Source organism: Myotis yumanensis, unplaced genomic scaffold (assembly GCF_028538775.1).
Source record: "Myotis yumanensis isolate MYYU_CA2020_CCGP unplaced genomic scaffold, mMyoYum1.0.hap1 SCAF_3, whole genome shotgun sequence".
NCBI classification, from domain to species: Eukaryota; Metazoa; Chordata; class Mammalia; order Chiroptera; family Vespertilionidae; genus Myotis; species Myotis yumanensis.
In genome coordinates, this window is record NW_027223754.1 from 160817476 (window position 1) to 160835648 (window position 18173).

The following is an 18173-nucleotide window of genomic DNA, read 5'->3' on the forward strand; positions in this document are numbered from 1 at the left end:
GTGAATTGTGCTGCTATGAACATATGGGTGCATATATCCTTTCTGATTGATGTTTCTGGTTTCTTGGGATATATTCCTGGAAGTGAGATCACGGGGTCAAATGGGAATTCCATTATTAGTTTTTTGAGGAAACTCCATACTGTCTTCCATAGTGGCTGCACCAGTCGGCATTCCCACCAGCAGTGCACAAGTGTTCCTTTTTCTCCACATCCTTGCCATCACTTGTCGTTTGTTGATTTGTTGATGATAGCCATTCTGACAGGTGTGAGATGGTACCTCATTGTTGTTTTGATTTGCATCTCTCAGATGATTAGTGACTTTGAGCAAGTTTTCATATGTCTCTTGGCTTTCTGAATGTCCTCTTTTGAAAGGTGTCTATTTAGGTCCTTTGCCCATTTTTTGATTGGATTGTTTATCTTCCTTTTGTTAAGTTGTATTAGTTCCCTATAATTTTGGAGATTAGGCCCTTATCAGATATAACATTGGCGAATATATTTTCCCAAGCAGTAGGCTTTCTTGTTGTTTTGTTGATGGTTTCTTTTGCTTTGCAGAAGCTTTTTATTTTGATGTAGTCCCATTTGTTCATTTTTTCTTTAGTTTCCAATGCCCTAGGAACTGTATCAGTGAAGAAATTTCTTTGACATATGTTTGAGATTTTTTTGCCTTTGGATTCTTCTAGTATTTTTATGGTTTCCCATCGTACAGTTAAGTCCTTTATTCATTTTGAGTTTATTTTTGTGTATGGTGCAAGCTGGTGGTCTAGTTTCATTTTCTTGCATGTATCAGTCCAATTTTACCAACACCATTTATTGAAGAGACTATCTTGACTCCATTATATGTTCTTGCCTCCTTTGTCAAAAATTAATTGAGCATATTGGTTTGGGCTGATTTCTGGGCTCTCTATTCTATTCCATTGATCTATATGTCAGTTCTTGTGCCAGTACCAGGCAGTTTTGAGAACAGTGGCTTTGTAATACAGCTTGATATCTGGTATTGAGATCCCACCTACTTTGTTCTTTCTCAGGATCGCTGCAGTTATTTGGGCTCTTTTTTTATTCCAAATGGATTTTTGGAGAGTTCGTTCTAGGTCTGTGAAATATGCCGTTGGTATTTTAATGGGAAGTGCGTTGAATACGATTTGCTAAGATTTTGTTGAGGATTTTGGCATCTATGTCCCTGAGGGATATTGGCCTGTAATTCTCTTTCATTGTGTTGTCTTTACCTGGTTTTGGTATTAGGGTGATGCTGGCTTCATAGAATGAGCTTGGAAGTGTTCTTTCCTCTTGAATTTTTTTGTAGTAGTCTGAGGAGGATAGGTTTTAGTTCTTCCTTGAATGTTTGGTAAAACTCCCCTGTGAAGACATCTGGTCCTGGGCTTTTGTTTCCTGGAAGCTTTTTGATGACTGCTTCAGTTTCTTCCATAGTTATTGGCCTGTTGAGATTTTCAGATTCTTCCTGATTGAGTTTTGGAATGTTGTATTTTTCTAGGAATATGTCCATTTCCTCCAGGTTGTCTAATTTGTTGGAGTAGAGTTGTCCATAGTATTGCTTAACAATCATTTGTATTTCTGTGGGGTCTGTTGTTATTTCACCTCTATCATTCTGATTTTGTTTATTTGGTTCCTCTCTCTTTGCTTCTTGGTGAGCCTGGCTAGAGGTTCATCAATCTTGTTTATCCTTTCAAAGAACCAGCTCTTGGTTTCATTGATTTTATGTATTGTTTTTTTGGTCTCTATGTCATTTATTTCTGCTCTAATCTTTATTATCTCCTTCGCTCTGCTCACTCTGGGCTTTGCTTGTTGCTCTCTTTCTAATTCTTTTAGTTGTAGAGTTAGATGATTTACTATCATTTTTTCTTCTTTTTTGAGATAGGCCTGTAGAGCTATAAACTTCCCTCTCAGGACTGCTTTCATTGTGTCCCATAGGTTTTGGATTGTTGTGTTTTCATTGTCATTAGTTTCCAGGATGTTTTTAATTTCTTCTTTGATCTCATTGGTAACCCAATCAATATTTAATAACATGCTATTCAGCTTCCAAGTGCTTGAGTATTGGGGGTTGTTTTTATTGTAGTTTATTTCTAATATTATGCCATTGTGGTCTGAGAAGATGCTTGGTATGATTTCAATCTTCTTGAATTTGGGAAGACTTTGTTTGTGACCCAATATGTGATCTATTTTTGAATATGTCCCATGAGCCCTTGGGAAGAATGTATATTCCGTGGCCTTGGGGTGAAGTGTTCTGAAGATGACAATTAAGTCCATCTGATCTAGTTAGTGAGTCATTTCGGATTGCTGTTTCTTTGCTGATTGTTTGTCTAGAGGATTTATCCAGTGATGTCAGTGGTGTATTAAAGTCCCCTACTATGATTATATTGTTGTCAATCTCTCCTTTGATATCTTCCAGGAGATTTTTTTATGTATTTGGGTGCTCCTGCTTTGGTGCATATATGTTTATCAGGGTTATATCTTCTTGTTGTATTGTTCCCTTTAGTATTATGAAGTGGCCTTCCTTATCTCTTGTTATGGCCTTCACTTTGAGTTCTATTTTGTCCAATATAAGTATTGCTACCCAGGATTTTTTTCATTTCCATTTGCCTGAAAGATATTTTTCCATCCCTCCAATTTCATTCTGTGTGAGTCCCTTCTTCTGAGGTGGGTCTCTTGTAGACAGCAAATGTATGAGTCATGTTTTTTTTATCCATTCAGCCACTCGGTGTCTTTTGGTTGGAGCATTTAGTCTGTTTACGTTTAAAGTTATTATTGAAAGGTACTTGTTTGTAGCCATTTCATTTTTGTGTGGCTGCTTTCTTTCTGAGCTTTTTATTTCTTCTTTTTACACCAGTCCCTTTAGCATTTCTTGCATTGCTGGCTTGGTGGTGATAAACTCCCTTAGCCTTTTCTTGTCTGTGAAGCTTCTTATTTCCCTTTCAATTTTGAATGATAGCCTTGCTGGATAGAGTATTCTTGGATTCGGTCCTTTGCTTTGCATCACTTTGTAAATTTCTGCCCATTCTTTTCTAGCCTGATGTGTTTCTGTTGAGAAATCATTTGATAATCTAATGGGAGTTCCCTTAAATGTAACTTTCCATCTCTCTCTTACAGCCTTAAGATTCTCTCTTTGGCCAAAACCAGTTTGGCTCAGTGGATAGAGCGTCGGCCTGCGGACTCAAGGGTCCCAGGTTCGATTCCGGTCAAGGGCATGTACCGGGGTTGCAGGCACATCCCAAGTGGGAGATGTGCAGGAGGCAGCTGATCGATGTTTCTCTCTCATCGATGTTTCTAACTCTCTATCTCTCTCCCTTCCTCTCTGTAAAAAATCAATAAAATATATTTAAAAAAAAAAAAAAAGATTCTCTCTTTGTCCTGAACATTTGCCATGGTAATTATGATGTGTCTTGGTGTGGGTCTTTTCGGGTTCACCTTGTTAGGGATTCTCTGTGCTTTTGTGATTTTTTCGACCCACCTCTGGGAAGTTTTCTCATATTATTTCATCAAATAGGTTTTCTAACCCTTGTTCCTGTTTCTGTTGTCCTGGATCCCCTATTATTCATATGTTGTTTCATTTCATGTTGTCCCATAGCTCCCTTAGGCTCTCCTCCTGTCTTTTAATTTTTTTCTCCAACTGCAGTTCAGTTTTTGTGTGTTTTGTTTCCCTGTCTTCTAATTCGCTAATTTTGTCCTCCACTTCTCCTAGTCTGCTGTTGAAACTTTCAATGGTATTTTTTATTGCAGCTATATCACTCTTTATTTCTTCTTGGTTCTTACATAATTTATTGATTTTTTTCTTCTGTTTCTCCTTGCTTCTTGCATAAGTTGTTGATTTTTTCCTCCATCCGGTTTATGCACTCTAGGACCCTTAATCTGAATTCTTTTTCTGTCATGTTGCATGCCTCTGTATCACTTAGCTGCTTTTCTGGCACGTCCACCTTTTCTTTCCTTTGGGGGTTTCTTTGTCTACCCATGTTTGATCATACCGCCATATCTAGATGTTGAGTCATTCAGTGGCTGGTCCTTGGGTGGCAGTGGCTCCTCGGGGTGCGGTTGCTCCTTGGGCAGTTGTGGTAGCAGCAGCTCCTCAGTTGGTAGCAGCTCCTCTGCTGGGTGCTGTTCACAGTTGTGGTGGCTCCTCTGGCTGGTGTTGGGAGGCTTCACACACAGCTGCTGCAGAGGGTGTGGTGATCAGGTGGCTGCCGTTCCTTGGAGAGGGGCCCGCTACACAAGCAGCTGCTACTCCTTCGAATTGTTACATTTAATCTCTTAAGCAGCCTCAGGGCAAGGTGTTTTCTAATAGGGTGTGTCAACTGTCTTCCCCCCTCCCCACCCCCCCGCAAGGCAGATGTCTATCCCCCCCAGGTAAGGCAGATGTCTATCCCCCCAGGTAAAGCAGATGTCTATGTGGCTGTGTGAGGGAATTACTGGGCCGAGGAGACTTGGGATGTCTGCCTTCTGAGCTCTGTCCCCTGAGTCCCCAGTGCTGGTTTCTGCTCTCACAGCTCCAGTCCACTTCACCCTCCCTCTGCTAGAGCACAAGGTGGGTGGCTCCACAGGGAATGTTTGTGCCTTGGCCCTTTAAGAGGGTGCCTGAACTTTCAGCTGCCACTCTCTGGCAGACAGCACCCCACTGCTTTTCACAGCTTGATGTTATGTGGATACCTTCCTCAGTTTGGTGCTCTCTGCTGGGGAGCCCAGCTCAGGGATTAGATCACAGAATTCTCAGGGGCACCTCCCTCCTCTCCACCACCGGCTGAGGTATCTCTCTGGGACTTCAGTTCCACTCTGTGGGACACGTCTCTACCCCTCCTACCAGTCTCTATGCCAGCTCCACCTTCGGTTCTTGGATATCAGGGTTCTCTCCTGTGAGTTTTCCGTTGATTATTCAGGAAGCCTTCTCGTATTTCAATTGTAATTCCAGCTTGTTCCTGGGAGCATGACCATGCAGCATCCTCCTACTCTGCAACCATTTTTAATCTCCTGCATCATTCTTATGATAGAATAACTTATGACAAAAACAACGGCTCCAGACCTCCTGCCCTCCAAAGTAATGGCCTGATTTATCCAGGTATACATGGTTTTGTGCTGAAGACAATAGTTCAGTGAGTTTCAGGTAATGTCAAAGAAAGAACATTTGGGTGATATCAAAAGAAAACTCAGGGGCAAATTTGAACATTTGAAGGAAAATATTTTTATTTCCAGTGTCTGCAGGGAATGCTTTTAGAAGAATTGGGCTCTCTGAATAAGACACACAGAAGGTAAAGGACAATAGAAAAATCACAGTTGGTCTGTTCCTTTTTTGTTGGTAGAAAAAGCGCAGTTCCTCACATGACTGTCATATCAGCAAAGGTCGTTATATCATCTGCAGCCATTGGTATTGTAATGTCAAAGGTGTTTCTTTTCACTGAGGAATCAGCAAATCACAATACAAAGGGATGATGCTTGACCAAGCTGTGGTTTATCACAGGAGACAAAATTCTCTGGCTAAGGTGGTATGTGATGTGCACACTTGGTCAGAAATGGTTGTCAGGCCCTGGCAGGTGTGATCGGTTGAGCACCATCCCATGCACCAAAATGTTGCCGGTTTGATTCCCAGTAAGGGCACATGCCCAGGTTTCAGGTTCACTCCCTGGTCAAGATTCTTGCAGGAGGCAACCATTCAATGTTTCCTTTTCACCTCTCACATCAATATTTCTCTCACTCACTATCTCCCTCTCAATTCCTCTCTCTGTCTAAAACCAAAACATTTTTTAAGTAGTTGTCAGATTTTTTTCTCAGTAGAGGTAGAGAGGTTTCCCTGAGTGGTAGGAGTCAAAGAGAACTAAACTATTTAAACCAATCAGTGACCAGAGCAATGCTTGGCACATGGTATGCACTCAATAAACATTGATTGAGAACAAATGAAGAATACGGTTAGATAAATGGATAAGGGGTACCAGGGTATAGAGAATGGCACAGGAGAGATAAGGCCTAAGGAGCCAGAGATGGTATGAAGGTTCCTTTGGTAGTGAGGGCCAATGATATTTGGGACATGAATGATTAGTATTCACTATTAACTTGTTTTGTTTTAGAAATTAATCCCAAATTTTCAGCAAAGACAAAAACCTTATGTTGGTGGTACTCAGAGAAATTCAGAAAAAGGGGCTGTGTCCCGCATTTGGGTAGGTTCAGGGCACAGAGGAGAGCTCAAGGAATCAAAACATAAATTGATACTGACAGCTTTAGCAGGCAGAAGAAATCACAAGGAAAAAATGATCAAAAGGTAAGCACCTGGGAATCCACATACACAAAGGAGTTGGAGTTCTCCCAGAGGTAGGGGTGTCAAGTCAGTTTGTTGGGTATAAAAATAAGTATTTGAGAAAGCAGGTAGAGCTAGAAACTTCTTTTCCTGTGCCCACATTGAGAAAGTTGAGCTACAAGTGCATGAAACAGAGAACAGATGATATAACAAGAATTACACATTTGCAGTATATGGCAGAGTCTAAGGGAAGGAATGACCCTCACCCTCTCCTTTACACCCTCAACCTGGTTCACGTGCTTCCCTTCTCTCTGCCAATCTGATAGATATACTAATACAGTGGGGCCTTGACTTACGAGTTTAATTAGTTTTGTGATGGAGCTCATAATTCAAATTACCCGTATGTCAAATCATTAAAGTGAACGAGTGAGACACGTGATGCTGGGCTGATGTTGTGGCATTCACTGTGATGTTCCCTGCGCCAGCTAGAGGTGGGGTATCTGAAGCTGGATCGTAACCTGAATTTTAGCTCGCAACTCAAAGCAAAAAATCGGTGGAGAGAGGGCTTGTATCTCAAAAAACTCGTTAGTCGGAACACTCCTAAGTCAAGGCCCCTCTGTAGATGGAATGACTTCTCACTAAGACCCTCCCCCTTCAGTGTCTCTAGTTCTCTAAGGAGGTTAAATGTTCCCACTTACCCAGCAGCCTCCTTCCTTGTCATTAACTCAGAACAGGAAGCAGGGAAGAGGTTGAAATTCTACCCAGGAGAGAACCAGAGGACCAGAGGGAGCCAGGACATGTGCCCAATTCGGAGTATTTTAGGACAGTGGCCTCCAAGATTTCTACGAATCTCAGCAAAGAACAGGACCAGTTGCCTCCTGCAACCCTCACTGGAAACTCCTTTCCTCAACATCCAGATTCACATGAAGTAGCAAGAACATAAAATTCTTTCTTGTCCTAGTACTCTCCATGAAGAAATTGGCTCTCCGTGCAGCCAGGCATGGCTGCCAGCACCTCTGGAAATTAAGGGGTTGTTACAAGAGTTGGAGGTCAACTGGGACCCCTTCAGTACTCTAGAACTGGCTCTGATTATCCAGAATCAGGGACTGGCCCGGCAACCAAGTACAATTCTCTCTCTGGGGTTTAAAATGCCATTTTGACTTATCTTAGCTTTCTACCAATTGCCCCACTCATCTCTTTTATTCCCTTATTTTAAGGGTCCCCAAAGTCAATTCCACTCAATTCATTTGGCCCAATTCTGCATTCAAACTTACACTAACAAGTCCCCAACACTGAAAGCCCTCACTTCCATCTCCTTACCACAGACCTCTTGGTCTAAGAAGTCTCCCCGGATTAATTCCCTCCCCTGCAACTTCCTGAGGTCTGAAACTCCTCAACTCCCCAGTCCATCAGGATAAAGGAATTTAGAACGTACAGTACTGAGTGTTCCAAAGACCTGGCTAACACCCAGCTTGATGGTAATAAAGAGAGAACACATTTACCTCAAATAAACTAGAACTTCTCCATCAGAACAAGCACCACATTCTTCAAACTAGTCACCCTGTGAAGCCATAAATCATCCCAAATGGATGTCCACTGCTCCATATTGTCTCCCCTTTCAAATTGATTTTTAGAACCAGTTCAGGAGCTGGATAAGAAAGGGAGCCTTGTGAAGAAGTAACAAAGTGAGCTTTTCAGCCCACACCTCTCTCCACTTTATTCCTCACCCTTGGTTCTTGATGATAGTGGACCACTTTCACCTTTCAGAGGTACATGGTGTTGCTTTGACATTATTTCAAGGCTGGGGCATTGACTCTGAGGACATCTTCCTGGCAGGAACATATAAACTTCTGCTGCTTTACCTTCTGGCCATACCTAAGGCACTTGACCAAACTTCTACCAGCTCAGGGAAACAATTCATTACTACTGTGCCCATGGGTGCTTGCAGAAGACCAGTGAAGTCATACAGCACATACACGCCATACACACACATGCCATGCACCACTACATCACACACTTCTACACCACACACCACATACATGCACACAGAGACACACACACATACCATGTACCACAACACCACACACCACATACACCCCCATGTACACACACACCACATAGCACATGCATCACACACAGAGAAACACTAGACACCACTACATCACTCAGTACATAACTAGTACATCACATACACACATCATTCCCACACACAGAGAGATACACAACACACACCAATTACAACCCCCATGTGCACACACACAGACACAAAGCATATACCACTACAACATATACCACATACACCTCCCATGCACACAGCACACGTACCACACAGCACACGTATTATACACAGAGAGACACACACTACATATCACTCACCACATACCACTGTATCACATACACACATACACACACACACACACACACACACACACACACATATACCCTGTGGTCCAGAGAAAGCCTTTGCCCAGTTCAAGCTCTCCCCATATCAGACCTTCTCACTTCCTTGGTTTCACATCTTCAGGAACATAGGTAACACTTCCTCTCTCTACTCTGCTGATCATAACACCTGAGTATTTCATCTAACATTTCCCCTCTTCTCCCCTCCCAATATCCCGGTACTACTTCAAACCTTCATTTTCTCTTTTGTAGGTACTCCCCACCACAGGCCATTTTTATATCAAATTCTTCAATTTAACTTGATTACCGAGCCTCAACTGTGAGCTCCATGAGGGCAGACACCCCATTACACTTCCCTCTGATGCCAGTGCCCAATATCTGCAGGACGGGTGCCCCAGCCTACCTTCCTCTGAATCCCCCATGCTTGTCCTACCAAAGGCCTCTACACCCACTTTTGATATGCAATTAATTCTCCCCCTGACTCTCAAATCATAGCCCCTTTATTCCCACCCTGGACACTGGGAACTTCCTGACCTTCCTTCTGAAGACCCTCCGGGAAGCCACCAGTTAAACAGAGCAGCACCAAAATCTCACAAGCCAAACATTCCCCAAGTCTTAACCTGTCCTCAAGGCCCTTCCTGCCATGGACTACTTAGGAATTTAAGGCCCAGTGCCAGCTGCCAGCCCTCTTCACCTTGGAACCCCAACGAGATTCTCCATGCCTTTAGGAACATGCACGCTCTTTCCTGACTCAAGGAATCGCCAGGAAGGCATGTGTGCATGTGGAGGAAAATATGTAATGAGCCAAAGGCAAGAAAAAAACAAAATCTATGCAAGAAATGTGATGTGACCAAGTCAGAGTCCAGACGAGGGAGTGAGGTGGGGTGGAACACATAGTGAAAGGGACACATAGGAGCCTGCTCCAGAGAAAACATGTCAGCTCTGGCTCAGAGTTTGTGTATTAGAAATCACTTGGACAGGGGCTAGATCAGCCATGGGCAAACTAAGGCCCACAGGCTGGATCCGGCCCCTTTGAAATGAATAAAACTATTGAAATAAAAAGACCGTACCCTTTTATGTAATGATGTTTACTTTGAATTTATATTAGTTCACACAAACACTCCATCCATGCTTTTGTTCCGGCCCTCCAGTCCAGTAAAGTTTCCCACCCCTGGGCTAGATGAAAGCTGAGGCAGTCAGGGGGAAAGTCAGTGATGAGGCTGTTCTTTTCTATGGTTGATAGTACTGCCGATGTTCCCAATTTTCTCTTTTACCCAGCTCCACCCAGTCTCCACCCAACCCCAGCCCTCCCCCACACTACTGAGGCTGTTTCTTTAGTAGAGATAAGAAATGGCCAGGCCCTGAGCTGAGGCAGAAGCCCTGGAAATGATAAAGGGGCAGGTCAAAGGGAGGATTGACAGACCCCATGTTCTTGTAACATAGGTGGTCAGGGAGGAGAAATATAAAATTACTTTCCCATCTCTTTGTAGATTACTGGGTGAATGCTGGTGTTGTTAGAACAGAAAACAGTGGAGGAGGATAAGCAGGTGATGAGAGAGGTGGGAAGCTGGATGAGACCGGTTTTCCACCTGTAGGGTTTGATACACTCAGTACATCCTATGATTGTTCAGCAGCTGGTGGATATTAATGTTCAGGGAAGGGGCTGGAATGAAGATGTGGGAGCCATAAGCATATCTCCAAGAATGAGTCACACTGTATAATAGGTAAGTGGAGGTGAGGAAAGAGCTAAGAATAGAACACTGGGGAATGTTTAAGGAGCAGGGAAAGGTAAGTCAAAGGGGGAGGGAAATAGAGATAAAGAGAATAAGGGAAGGGAATGGGAAGGAGAGAGAGAGAATGCACCCAACTTTTTAAAAGATGAGTGGTTAGCAGTGTCACACACCTCCAGGCTGGAAAGGAGAGATTGCATTTGGGTGCCTTGGCAAGGATTGTTTCTGTCCCCGAGAGAGTGGCAGAAAATCATAGGATGGTAAGAACATAAAGTTGATTCACAGCTATCCCTTCACCCATGTCAACAGGGCTAATACTATTTTACTGTGCATCACTGTTTGTTGAATTTTTCCATGGCCCTGGCACTAACACTAGAGTGCACAGCCAGATACCACAGGCCGTGCAAAAGTACCCCACATTCCACAGAGAACTTTGATACCTGGAACCTTATACCACCCTGACTTCCACCCTGAAACTGACAGAGTTTAAAAAGCCAGCCCTACCCCAATCAGTCTCAGGACTACCATTCCCTGCCCTGTGGAGAAGGGGACTGGCTACGTGGGAATCCAAAGAGGATTTTCTTGATCGCCCCCATGGAGGAAGAGAGATGCTTCTCCCACCCTCCAAGTTGAGTGAGGGTTATCAGAATCACTCATAGATTGGAGGTTCCAGTCCAAGAAGAGACTGGAGTCACCCACCCCAGAGGGATGTTTGCTCTCCAGCGGTTCTCAACCTGTGGGTCCTGACCCCTGAAAATACATTCTGCATATCTGATATTTACATTACGATTCATAACAGTTGCAAAATTACAGTTATGAAGTAGCAACGAAAATAATTTTATGATTGGGGGTCACCACAACATGAGGAACTGTATTAAATGGTTACGGCATTAAGAAGGTTGAGGACCACTCCTAGACTGACCAGGAGCTGCCCAGACTAAAGCCGACCTATGTCCACAGGCATCAGAAATATGTTAACTCGGAAAGACTAAACTACTATAAACAATAACCTGGAGTATAGTGGCTCTAAGACAGTAAAAGTTTCTATCTTTCTGATGTACCAGATTTGGGATAAGGGAACAGTAGTCATCTTCTCATTGTAGTTGTTTAGGGATTCAGGCTGGAAATTGTTCTACATCTTCAATACATGGCATCAAAGTCATTGTATCACCTTCACCACCATTCCAACCACAAATGTGGGGAAGAAGCATGCAACAGATTGGAGGTGTGTCTGGACTACACTAGCAGGTGATGCATGCTGTTGGCAAGAACGCAGTCTCATGACCACACTTAACTCCGAGGGTTGTTTAAATGTCTCTCAGACAGATGATCAGAATGACTGTTGGTGTCCCTGTAGCAACTTCTGCCACAGGGCAGAAAGAATAAAGAAACTAGTGTGTGTTTGTCATCTGAAACTTCTGGAGGCAGGATGTTTTCCATGATAGTCCATGGAAGAGATACAAGAAGACCCACCTCAATCGCCTGAGGCCTTTGGAGGGAAAGGAAGAGAATTCTGAATTTCCCATTGCTTCCATGAATGCATGTGGAAGAGGGGTCAGGGGCCCAGAGGCTGCATGGGGTCTCCAGGCCAGATGAGGGGAGGGGGCACCTGGTGAGAAAGTTGAAGTGTGGGTCCTTGACAGGGCTTAAGGGAACGGCCACCTTTGAGGGGTTCCACAGCAATGGCTGGAGCTCAGGTAAAACTGAACACCAGCCACCTGAATGTCAGCATACCATGCATCAGTGGAGGCCTTCAGGGGAGCAGATGAATGGAGACAAGGACAGAAAGAGATCAGGACTTCTCCCCACATCGCAGTAACCAGTATCTCAGAATCTCTGCCTGCCGTGTCTCACCTCCCCTTAAAGGTTTTAAACTAGATGGATTCTTTATAACCAAAAGAACTGTAAAAGTGTGGAATCTGCCCTAACTGGTTTGGCTCAATGGATAGAGCGCTGGACTGCGGACTGAAGGGTCCCAGGTTCGATTCCAGTCAAGGGCATGTACCTTGGTTGCGGGCACATCCCCAGTAGGGGTGTGCAGGAGGGAGCTGATTGATGTTTCTCTCTCATCAATGTTTCTAACTCTCTATCCCTCTCTCTTCCTCTCTGTAAAAAATCAATAAATTGTATTTTTTTATAAAGTGTGGAATCTGCTTTATGTGTCATCAAAAATAGGAAAGGGAAATTAGACAGTGCATATTTGGAAGCACTATCTGAAAAAAAGTCCAGCAAGTCTTGACTAGTCAATAAACCATTGTTTCCAAAGATAATGTTAACACACAAGGGCCAGGATTTGCCCTCATGGAGACAGTCAAGAGCAGCACACCCATTTCCAAAGGGGTCGTCTGTCATGTCTACTAAAAATTCAGCTTCTATTCTCAAAAAAAGTTTAGGGAAAAAACAGAGAAAGAGACAAGGACAAAGATAGAAAATGATAACACAAGCATGAGTAAATGTTAGCATATGGGACTCCAGTTCCCAGTGGATCTAGAAAGATGGGGGGAGGGGGGAGGTTGCAAATTCTCTGTAAGTCTGAAGATATTTAAAAATAAAAAGTAAAAATATTACATAAAATGTATAAAAAGAATGAGAAAGAAAATCGGGAGATTTCACCTGGAAATCCAGATACCTAATTGTCCTTGAAGAACTGGAATGTCTGGCAGTAGGGAGGGACATTGATCATGTATCATTGCACCTGCACTGTTGTCAGCCTTACACCTGGCCTGCCTGGCTCACTGCTGTTACTTGCCTGACTCCTATAGGCATTGAAATTTGCATCTCCAAACTCTGGCCTCTGACTCCAAGTCCCTATCTAGACATTGCCAAGTGAAGTGGCAGAACCACATGGGTCCATGAGAATTGCTAAGACCACAGGCAGGAGGAGGGCGGCTCTTGGTTCTTTGAGGACTTATTCTGTGGTTCCCTGGAGTTTACCACTTCACCTGTGAACCAGGAAGAGAAAATAGGAGTTCTTCATGTTATGGTCTGGAAAAGCCTTTCTGAAGTTGCACATAATGTTTCTTTTTCTCTCTGGGCCCTCCCTGATGCTCACTAGCCTTCCAAAATTAAAATATTAAAGGGTACTGTGATGGTTTTGGTGGAGGGGGTGTTGTTTTCTTTTTTTAGTTAATCCTGAACCAAGGATATTTTTCCATTGATTTTTAGAGAGAGTGGAAGGGAGGGAGGAAAAGGGAGAGAGGAAAAAAGAGAGAAACATGGATGTGAGAGAGATGCATCAATTGGTTGCCTTTGACACGTGCCCCATCAGGCCAGGGATCAAACCTGCAACCCAGGTGCATGCCCTTGACTGGGAATTGAACTCAAAACCCTTTGGTGTGGGGCAAACAGTCTAACCATTGAGTAACACTGGCCAGGGCTCTGATGGTTTATCTTATGTCTCAACTTGGCTGGGCCACAGTGCCCAGATATGTGGTCAAACATTATTTTGGATATTTCTTTAATGGTGTTTTGGGGTGAGATTAATATTTAAATCACTGGGCTTTGAGTAAAGCAGATTGCCCTCCATAACATGAGTGGGTCTCATCCAATCAGTTGAAGGACTGAATAGGACAAAGGACTGACCTCCCTGGAAGAAGGGGGAATTCTGCCAGCAGGTGGCCTTTCAACTTGAACCACAACATCATCTCTTTCCTGGGTCTTCAGCCTGACAGCCTTCAAACTGGAACTGCAGGTTTTGGACTAGCCAGGCTCCATAAGCACGTAAACCAATTCCTTCAACAAATAAATACAACAGGGGAGCATGGTAGAGCTTGGGCAAGCCCACAGAGCTCAGCAGAGACCAGCCATGTGAGCCATAGCAGTCAGGATAAGATGGTCCTGTAAACACAGCTTATGACTGTGTCTTGGATGTGTGAACTATCTACCTCAAGAACTCTGGGTCACTTCTTCCATTTTAATCCCTGCTATCCCTCCTACCACAGGACAGGGTTTCACAGAAGGGGAACAGGGAAAAGACATTCAGCACAGGTCAGATGAGGTGGGGTATATCAGTAAGAGTCCTAGAAGAAAAGGAATGGCACATTCGGAAGAGCTTATTAAAGAAGTTCTTTAATGAAATATATATATTCAAGTAAGGACTAACAACAGCAGGAGGCCATTACCATCTCTAAAACTGAAGTGGCACAGGGAGGAAATGGTTTTCCCTGAGACCAGTTAGGAGAAGGTGCTGTGGAACCAGCGCCACTAGATAGAAGCTGGAGTCATAAAGGAACACCGCCATTGCCAAACCATGTAGTGTTAAATGTTTGTGGCTAAATAACCAATTATTCCAAAGCCAAGTGCTATTCCAACAGCGTCATTTCTTATCTCTCGGTTGCTGTGGGCCAAGAGTCCAGGTGCAGCTTAGCTGGGTCCTCTACTCAGAATCTCTGACAAGCCTGCAAGAAGTTATCATCAAGGTTAGTTACTAAAGGATCCACTTCCAAGCTCACTCACACTTGTAGGCAGAATACACTTCCTCAAAGATTGCTGGACTGGGGAGCCTCTGTCCTTCCCTGGTTTCAGGCTAAGGCTGCCATCAGTTCCTTACTACATGGCCCTCTCCATAGGGCAGCTCACACCACAGCATCTCACTTCACTGGGGAAAGCAAGCTGACAAGAGAGGGAGGGAGGGAGAGAGAGAGAGAGAGAGAGAGAGAGAGAGAGAATAAGCAAGATAACAGTCATAGTTCTTTTGAAATTTTTTTTAATTGAATTTGTTAGGGTTATAATAGTTAATGAAATTATATAGGTTTCAAGTGTACAATTCTTTAATACATCATCTATATCTTGTATTGTAGTTCACCACCCAAAATCAAGTGTCCTTCCGTCATCATTTATTCCCCCTTTTACCCTCTTCTACCTGCCTTACCCCCCTTTCCCTCTGGTAACTATCATACTATTATTGCTTAATCTCTTCTCCTTTTTCACTCCACCTCCCAAAACCCTTCCCCTCTGACAGCTGTCAGTCTGCTCTCTCTATCTGTGAGACTGTTTCTAGGTTATTTGTTTTGTCCATTAGATTCAACATATAAGAGAAATCATATGGTAGTTGTCTTTCTCTGACTGGATTATTTCACTTAGCATAATACTCTCCAGGTCCATCCAACAGTAGGTGTTTTATAACCTAATCTCAAAAGTGACAGACATCCCATCACTTTTGCCATTTTATTTTTGTTAGAAGCAAATCACTAGATCCAGCCCAAGTTTAGACAATAGGGATTACTCAGGGTATGTTAGAAGTCTACCTACCACACATAACAAAGCAGGGAGGTAGCAGGAGGAACAAATGCCTTGACCAATCTCTCTTCCCATCCTCTGATCACCCACCATTGTCTGCCATTGACCAAATTCAACCAGAGGCTAGAGGGCAAGGAAGCCCAGGTGACACAACCTACAAAGGTCATCCTTCCAGACCAGGGCAGAGATCGTCAGAGAATGGATCTGAGACAGAAATGGGAGGGAAGTAGATGGACAGAGAATTACCAGCACATGAGAAAAGACAGATGGGCAAACTGACAGTCATCATGGAGGTCAAACACCCTAGAAGAGAAGTCCCTCACCCAGATACATGGGATGCATCTCTTTTCTTTAATATTCGAATCCAATTCTTTCCCAGGCCCGACAACTTGGGGTAACATTGGACTGGCCCTCTTATAAAGTTATGAAATTTTTCTATAGAACAAGTGTCCCTGCCTCACACCCACCCCCCCATTTATGTCAATATCTGCCTTTTTAATGCCTGTAGCAAAGAGGATTAGGAAAGGAACGGGAATGAGCAGTGACATTTGGAAAGACCTTGCTCTGTGACAGCTCTAATGTTGATGCCAGAGTTCTAATTTCCTCTTAGAAAAAACTTGTGCAAATATCATAGGTTGCTTCTGTTAGCTTTTTTAATGTGCTCAGGTAGACGGTTTGGGCTCTTGAGTCAGAGCTTCTCCTTCTCTAGTATATACATGGACACACACACATGCACACACACCCTAGAGCACTTTCTCCTGTCTCTCAGTCCTCCCCATCACCTTCAAGCCTCCTCAGGTAGGCAATCAATTGCCAAGTCCTGTCCCTATGTTAATTTAATGCATTCCTCTTCTTCACCTACTGACCACCATTAGATACCGATAAATTTCAAATATCAAACCACACAGGGAGTTAGTGGGGGCACAATTACTTTAACCCAGGTCCCACACCCCATGTGTGGAGCAGATCACCTGCCTGAATGTGATGGTTATCTTACTAGATGTTAAGGATGGGTGAAATGGCCTGAAAGAACTCACTCCTCATGCCAGTAATGTCCCACCTCTATCTCCTGAGGAGATTAATGCTCTGAACCCGGCCACCGCAAACACCCTCATACCCCCTTGTCCACACGGGTCTGTAGAACAGCTGTGAGGCAGGGAAGCCTGCAGGAGCACCCAGGGCCTGGTGAGAACTAGCACCAGGTGAATGGAAAATCACAAATTGATATCCAGCACCCTATTCTCCACCTGTCAGTTCCTCCAGTGGCTCTTGTTTCTCCTCAGCCCCGTTCGATTTAGCACTTAGCACCAGCCTGAATCAAACCCACCCAGAAAGATGAACCCTCTCAAAGTTCAAGAATCCCACGCATCTCCATAGAAATGTATTGTCTATAAAATGCTTTGCCATATGTTATCTCACCATTCTCCTGTACACGAGCCATAACTCCTCGGTGACAAATGAAAATCCTAAAGTTTTTCAGCATATGACAGTTCACTGTCTCATGTATATGACAAAGCCAGAACTCAAAATCCAGGCTTCTTGGTTACCAACTCAGGGCAAGAAGAATTCCCAAGTCAAAGAGAATTACCTACTTTTCTGACTGTGAGTCAGCTCCCTACTGGAGGGAGAGCCAAAGTCCAACTTCAGTGAACGACCAGCTTCTTTAACCAGGAGATCCTCTCAGAAATGTGGGATCCCATTGCTTGGACCTGAGCATAGAGACTGACAGGGGCCCATGTGGGGCTGGGGGAATTCTTCCTATGGGATTAAGGGCAAAAACAGAGGACAACTCCAGAGAAGGCACCAGTGCTTTCAAAGCCATGTTCTCAAGAGGATAAGGGAGCCATGAACTCAGTCCCCACGTGTGTTTTGAGTGTGGCCTCCCCAGGGAACAGGGCTCACTTAGCCTGGAGAAACCTTCAAGCCCCTGCACTGAGTCCAGTGGAGATCTAGGCAAGAGGTGGGCAATGTGATCTCCCAAACCCCCAGCCTCCTCCAGGAGAGATGCCAGGACTAAGAGTCCCACCAGTACCCTCAACAGACACATTTTAAACTCTCCCCAAACCAAACCTGCTGCTTCCAGTCCCTGAAATCCCAGAGATGTGAACCCAGAGGGCGGGTGGGGTGGAGAAGGAAAGAGAAGGTTGGTGCCGGGTATCTGCCAGCCCCAGCTCATCCTTGTTGATTTAGCAGGTGACAATCTCGGGAAGAAGGGGAGGAGGAGGAGGAAGTCACACCCCTCCTAGTTTGTTTCCCATTGGCTCTTGGTGTCCTTAAAAGGGCCCAGCAGTCCCAGCACTGTATTTGGAACCCTCTGAGGATTCTGTGGTGATACTCACTCCTGAGCATCAACCATGAGATTCACAGCTCTTCTCCTTCTGGCAGCTCTGGCTGGGGCCCTGGTCGTTGCCCGTGAGTATGGCGCTCCCCCTGCACCCACCAAAGCCCTCACAATCCAGGGAAGCCTTAGCTCCTGCCTTTATTCCTTTCTTTCTCTCCCAGTGCTGTGCTGGCTTCTCTTCCCTCTGCAAGTGACTCCTGCCCGCTCCCCCCCCCCCCCCAATTCTCCACATGTGG

General features: G+C 44.3%; 1 protein-coding gene across 2 annotated transcripts in view; it reads left to right on the forward strand.

The window, feature by feature from the left end:
- Positions 1-18173, forward strand: part of LOC139005481 (extracellular glycoprotein lacritin-like) — a 44042-nt gene that overhangs the window by 22488 nt on the left and 3381 nt on the right. Inside the window, exon 1 of one of the 2 annotated variants that reach the window (XM_070407714.1) lies at positions 17920-18008. The exons of the other annotated variant lie outside the window; for it this stretch is intronic. Coding sequence (XP_070263815.1) covers positions 17951-18008 — 58 coding nt within the window. The 5' untranslated portion in view covers positions 17920-17950. Of the gene's footprint in view, positions 1-17919; positions 18009-18173 lie in introns of those variants that run through there. 2 annotated transcript variants of the gene reach the window in all.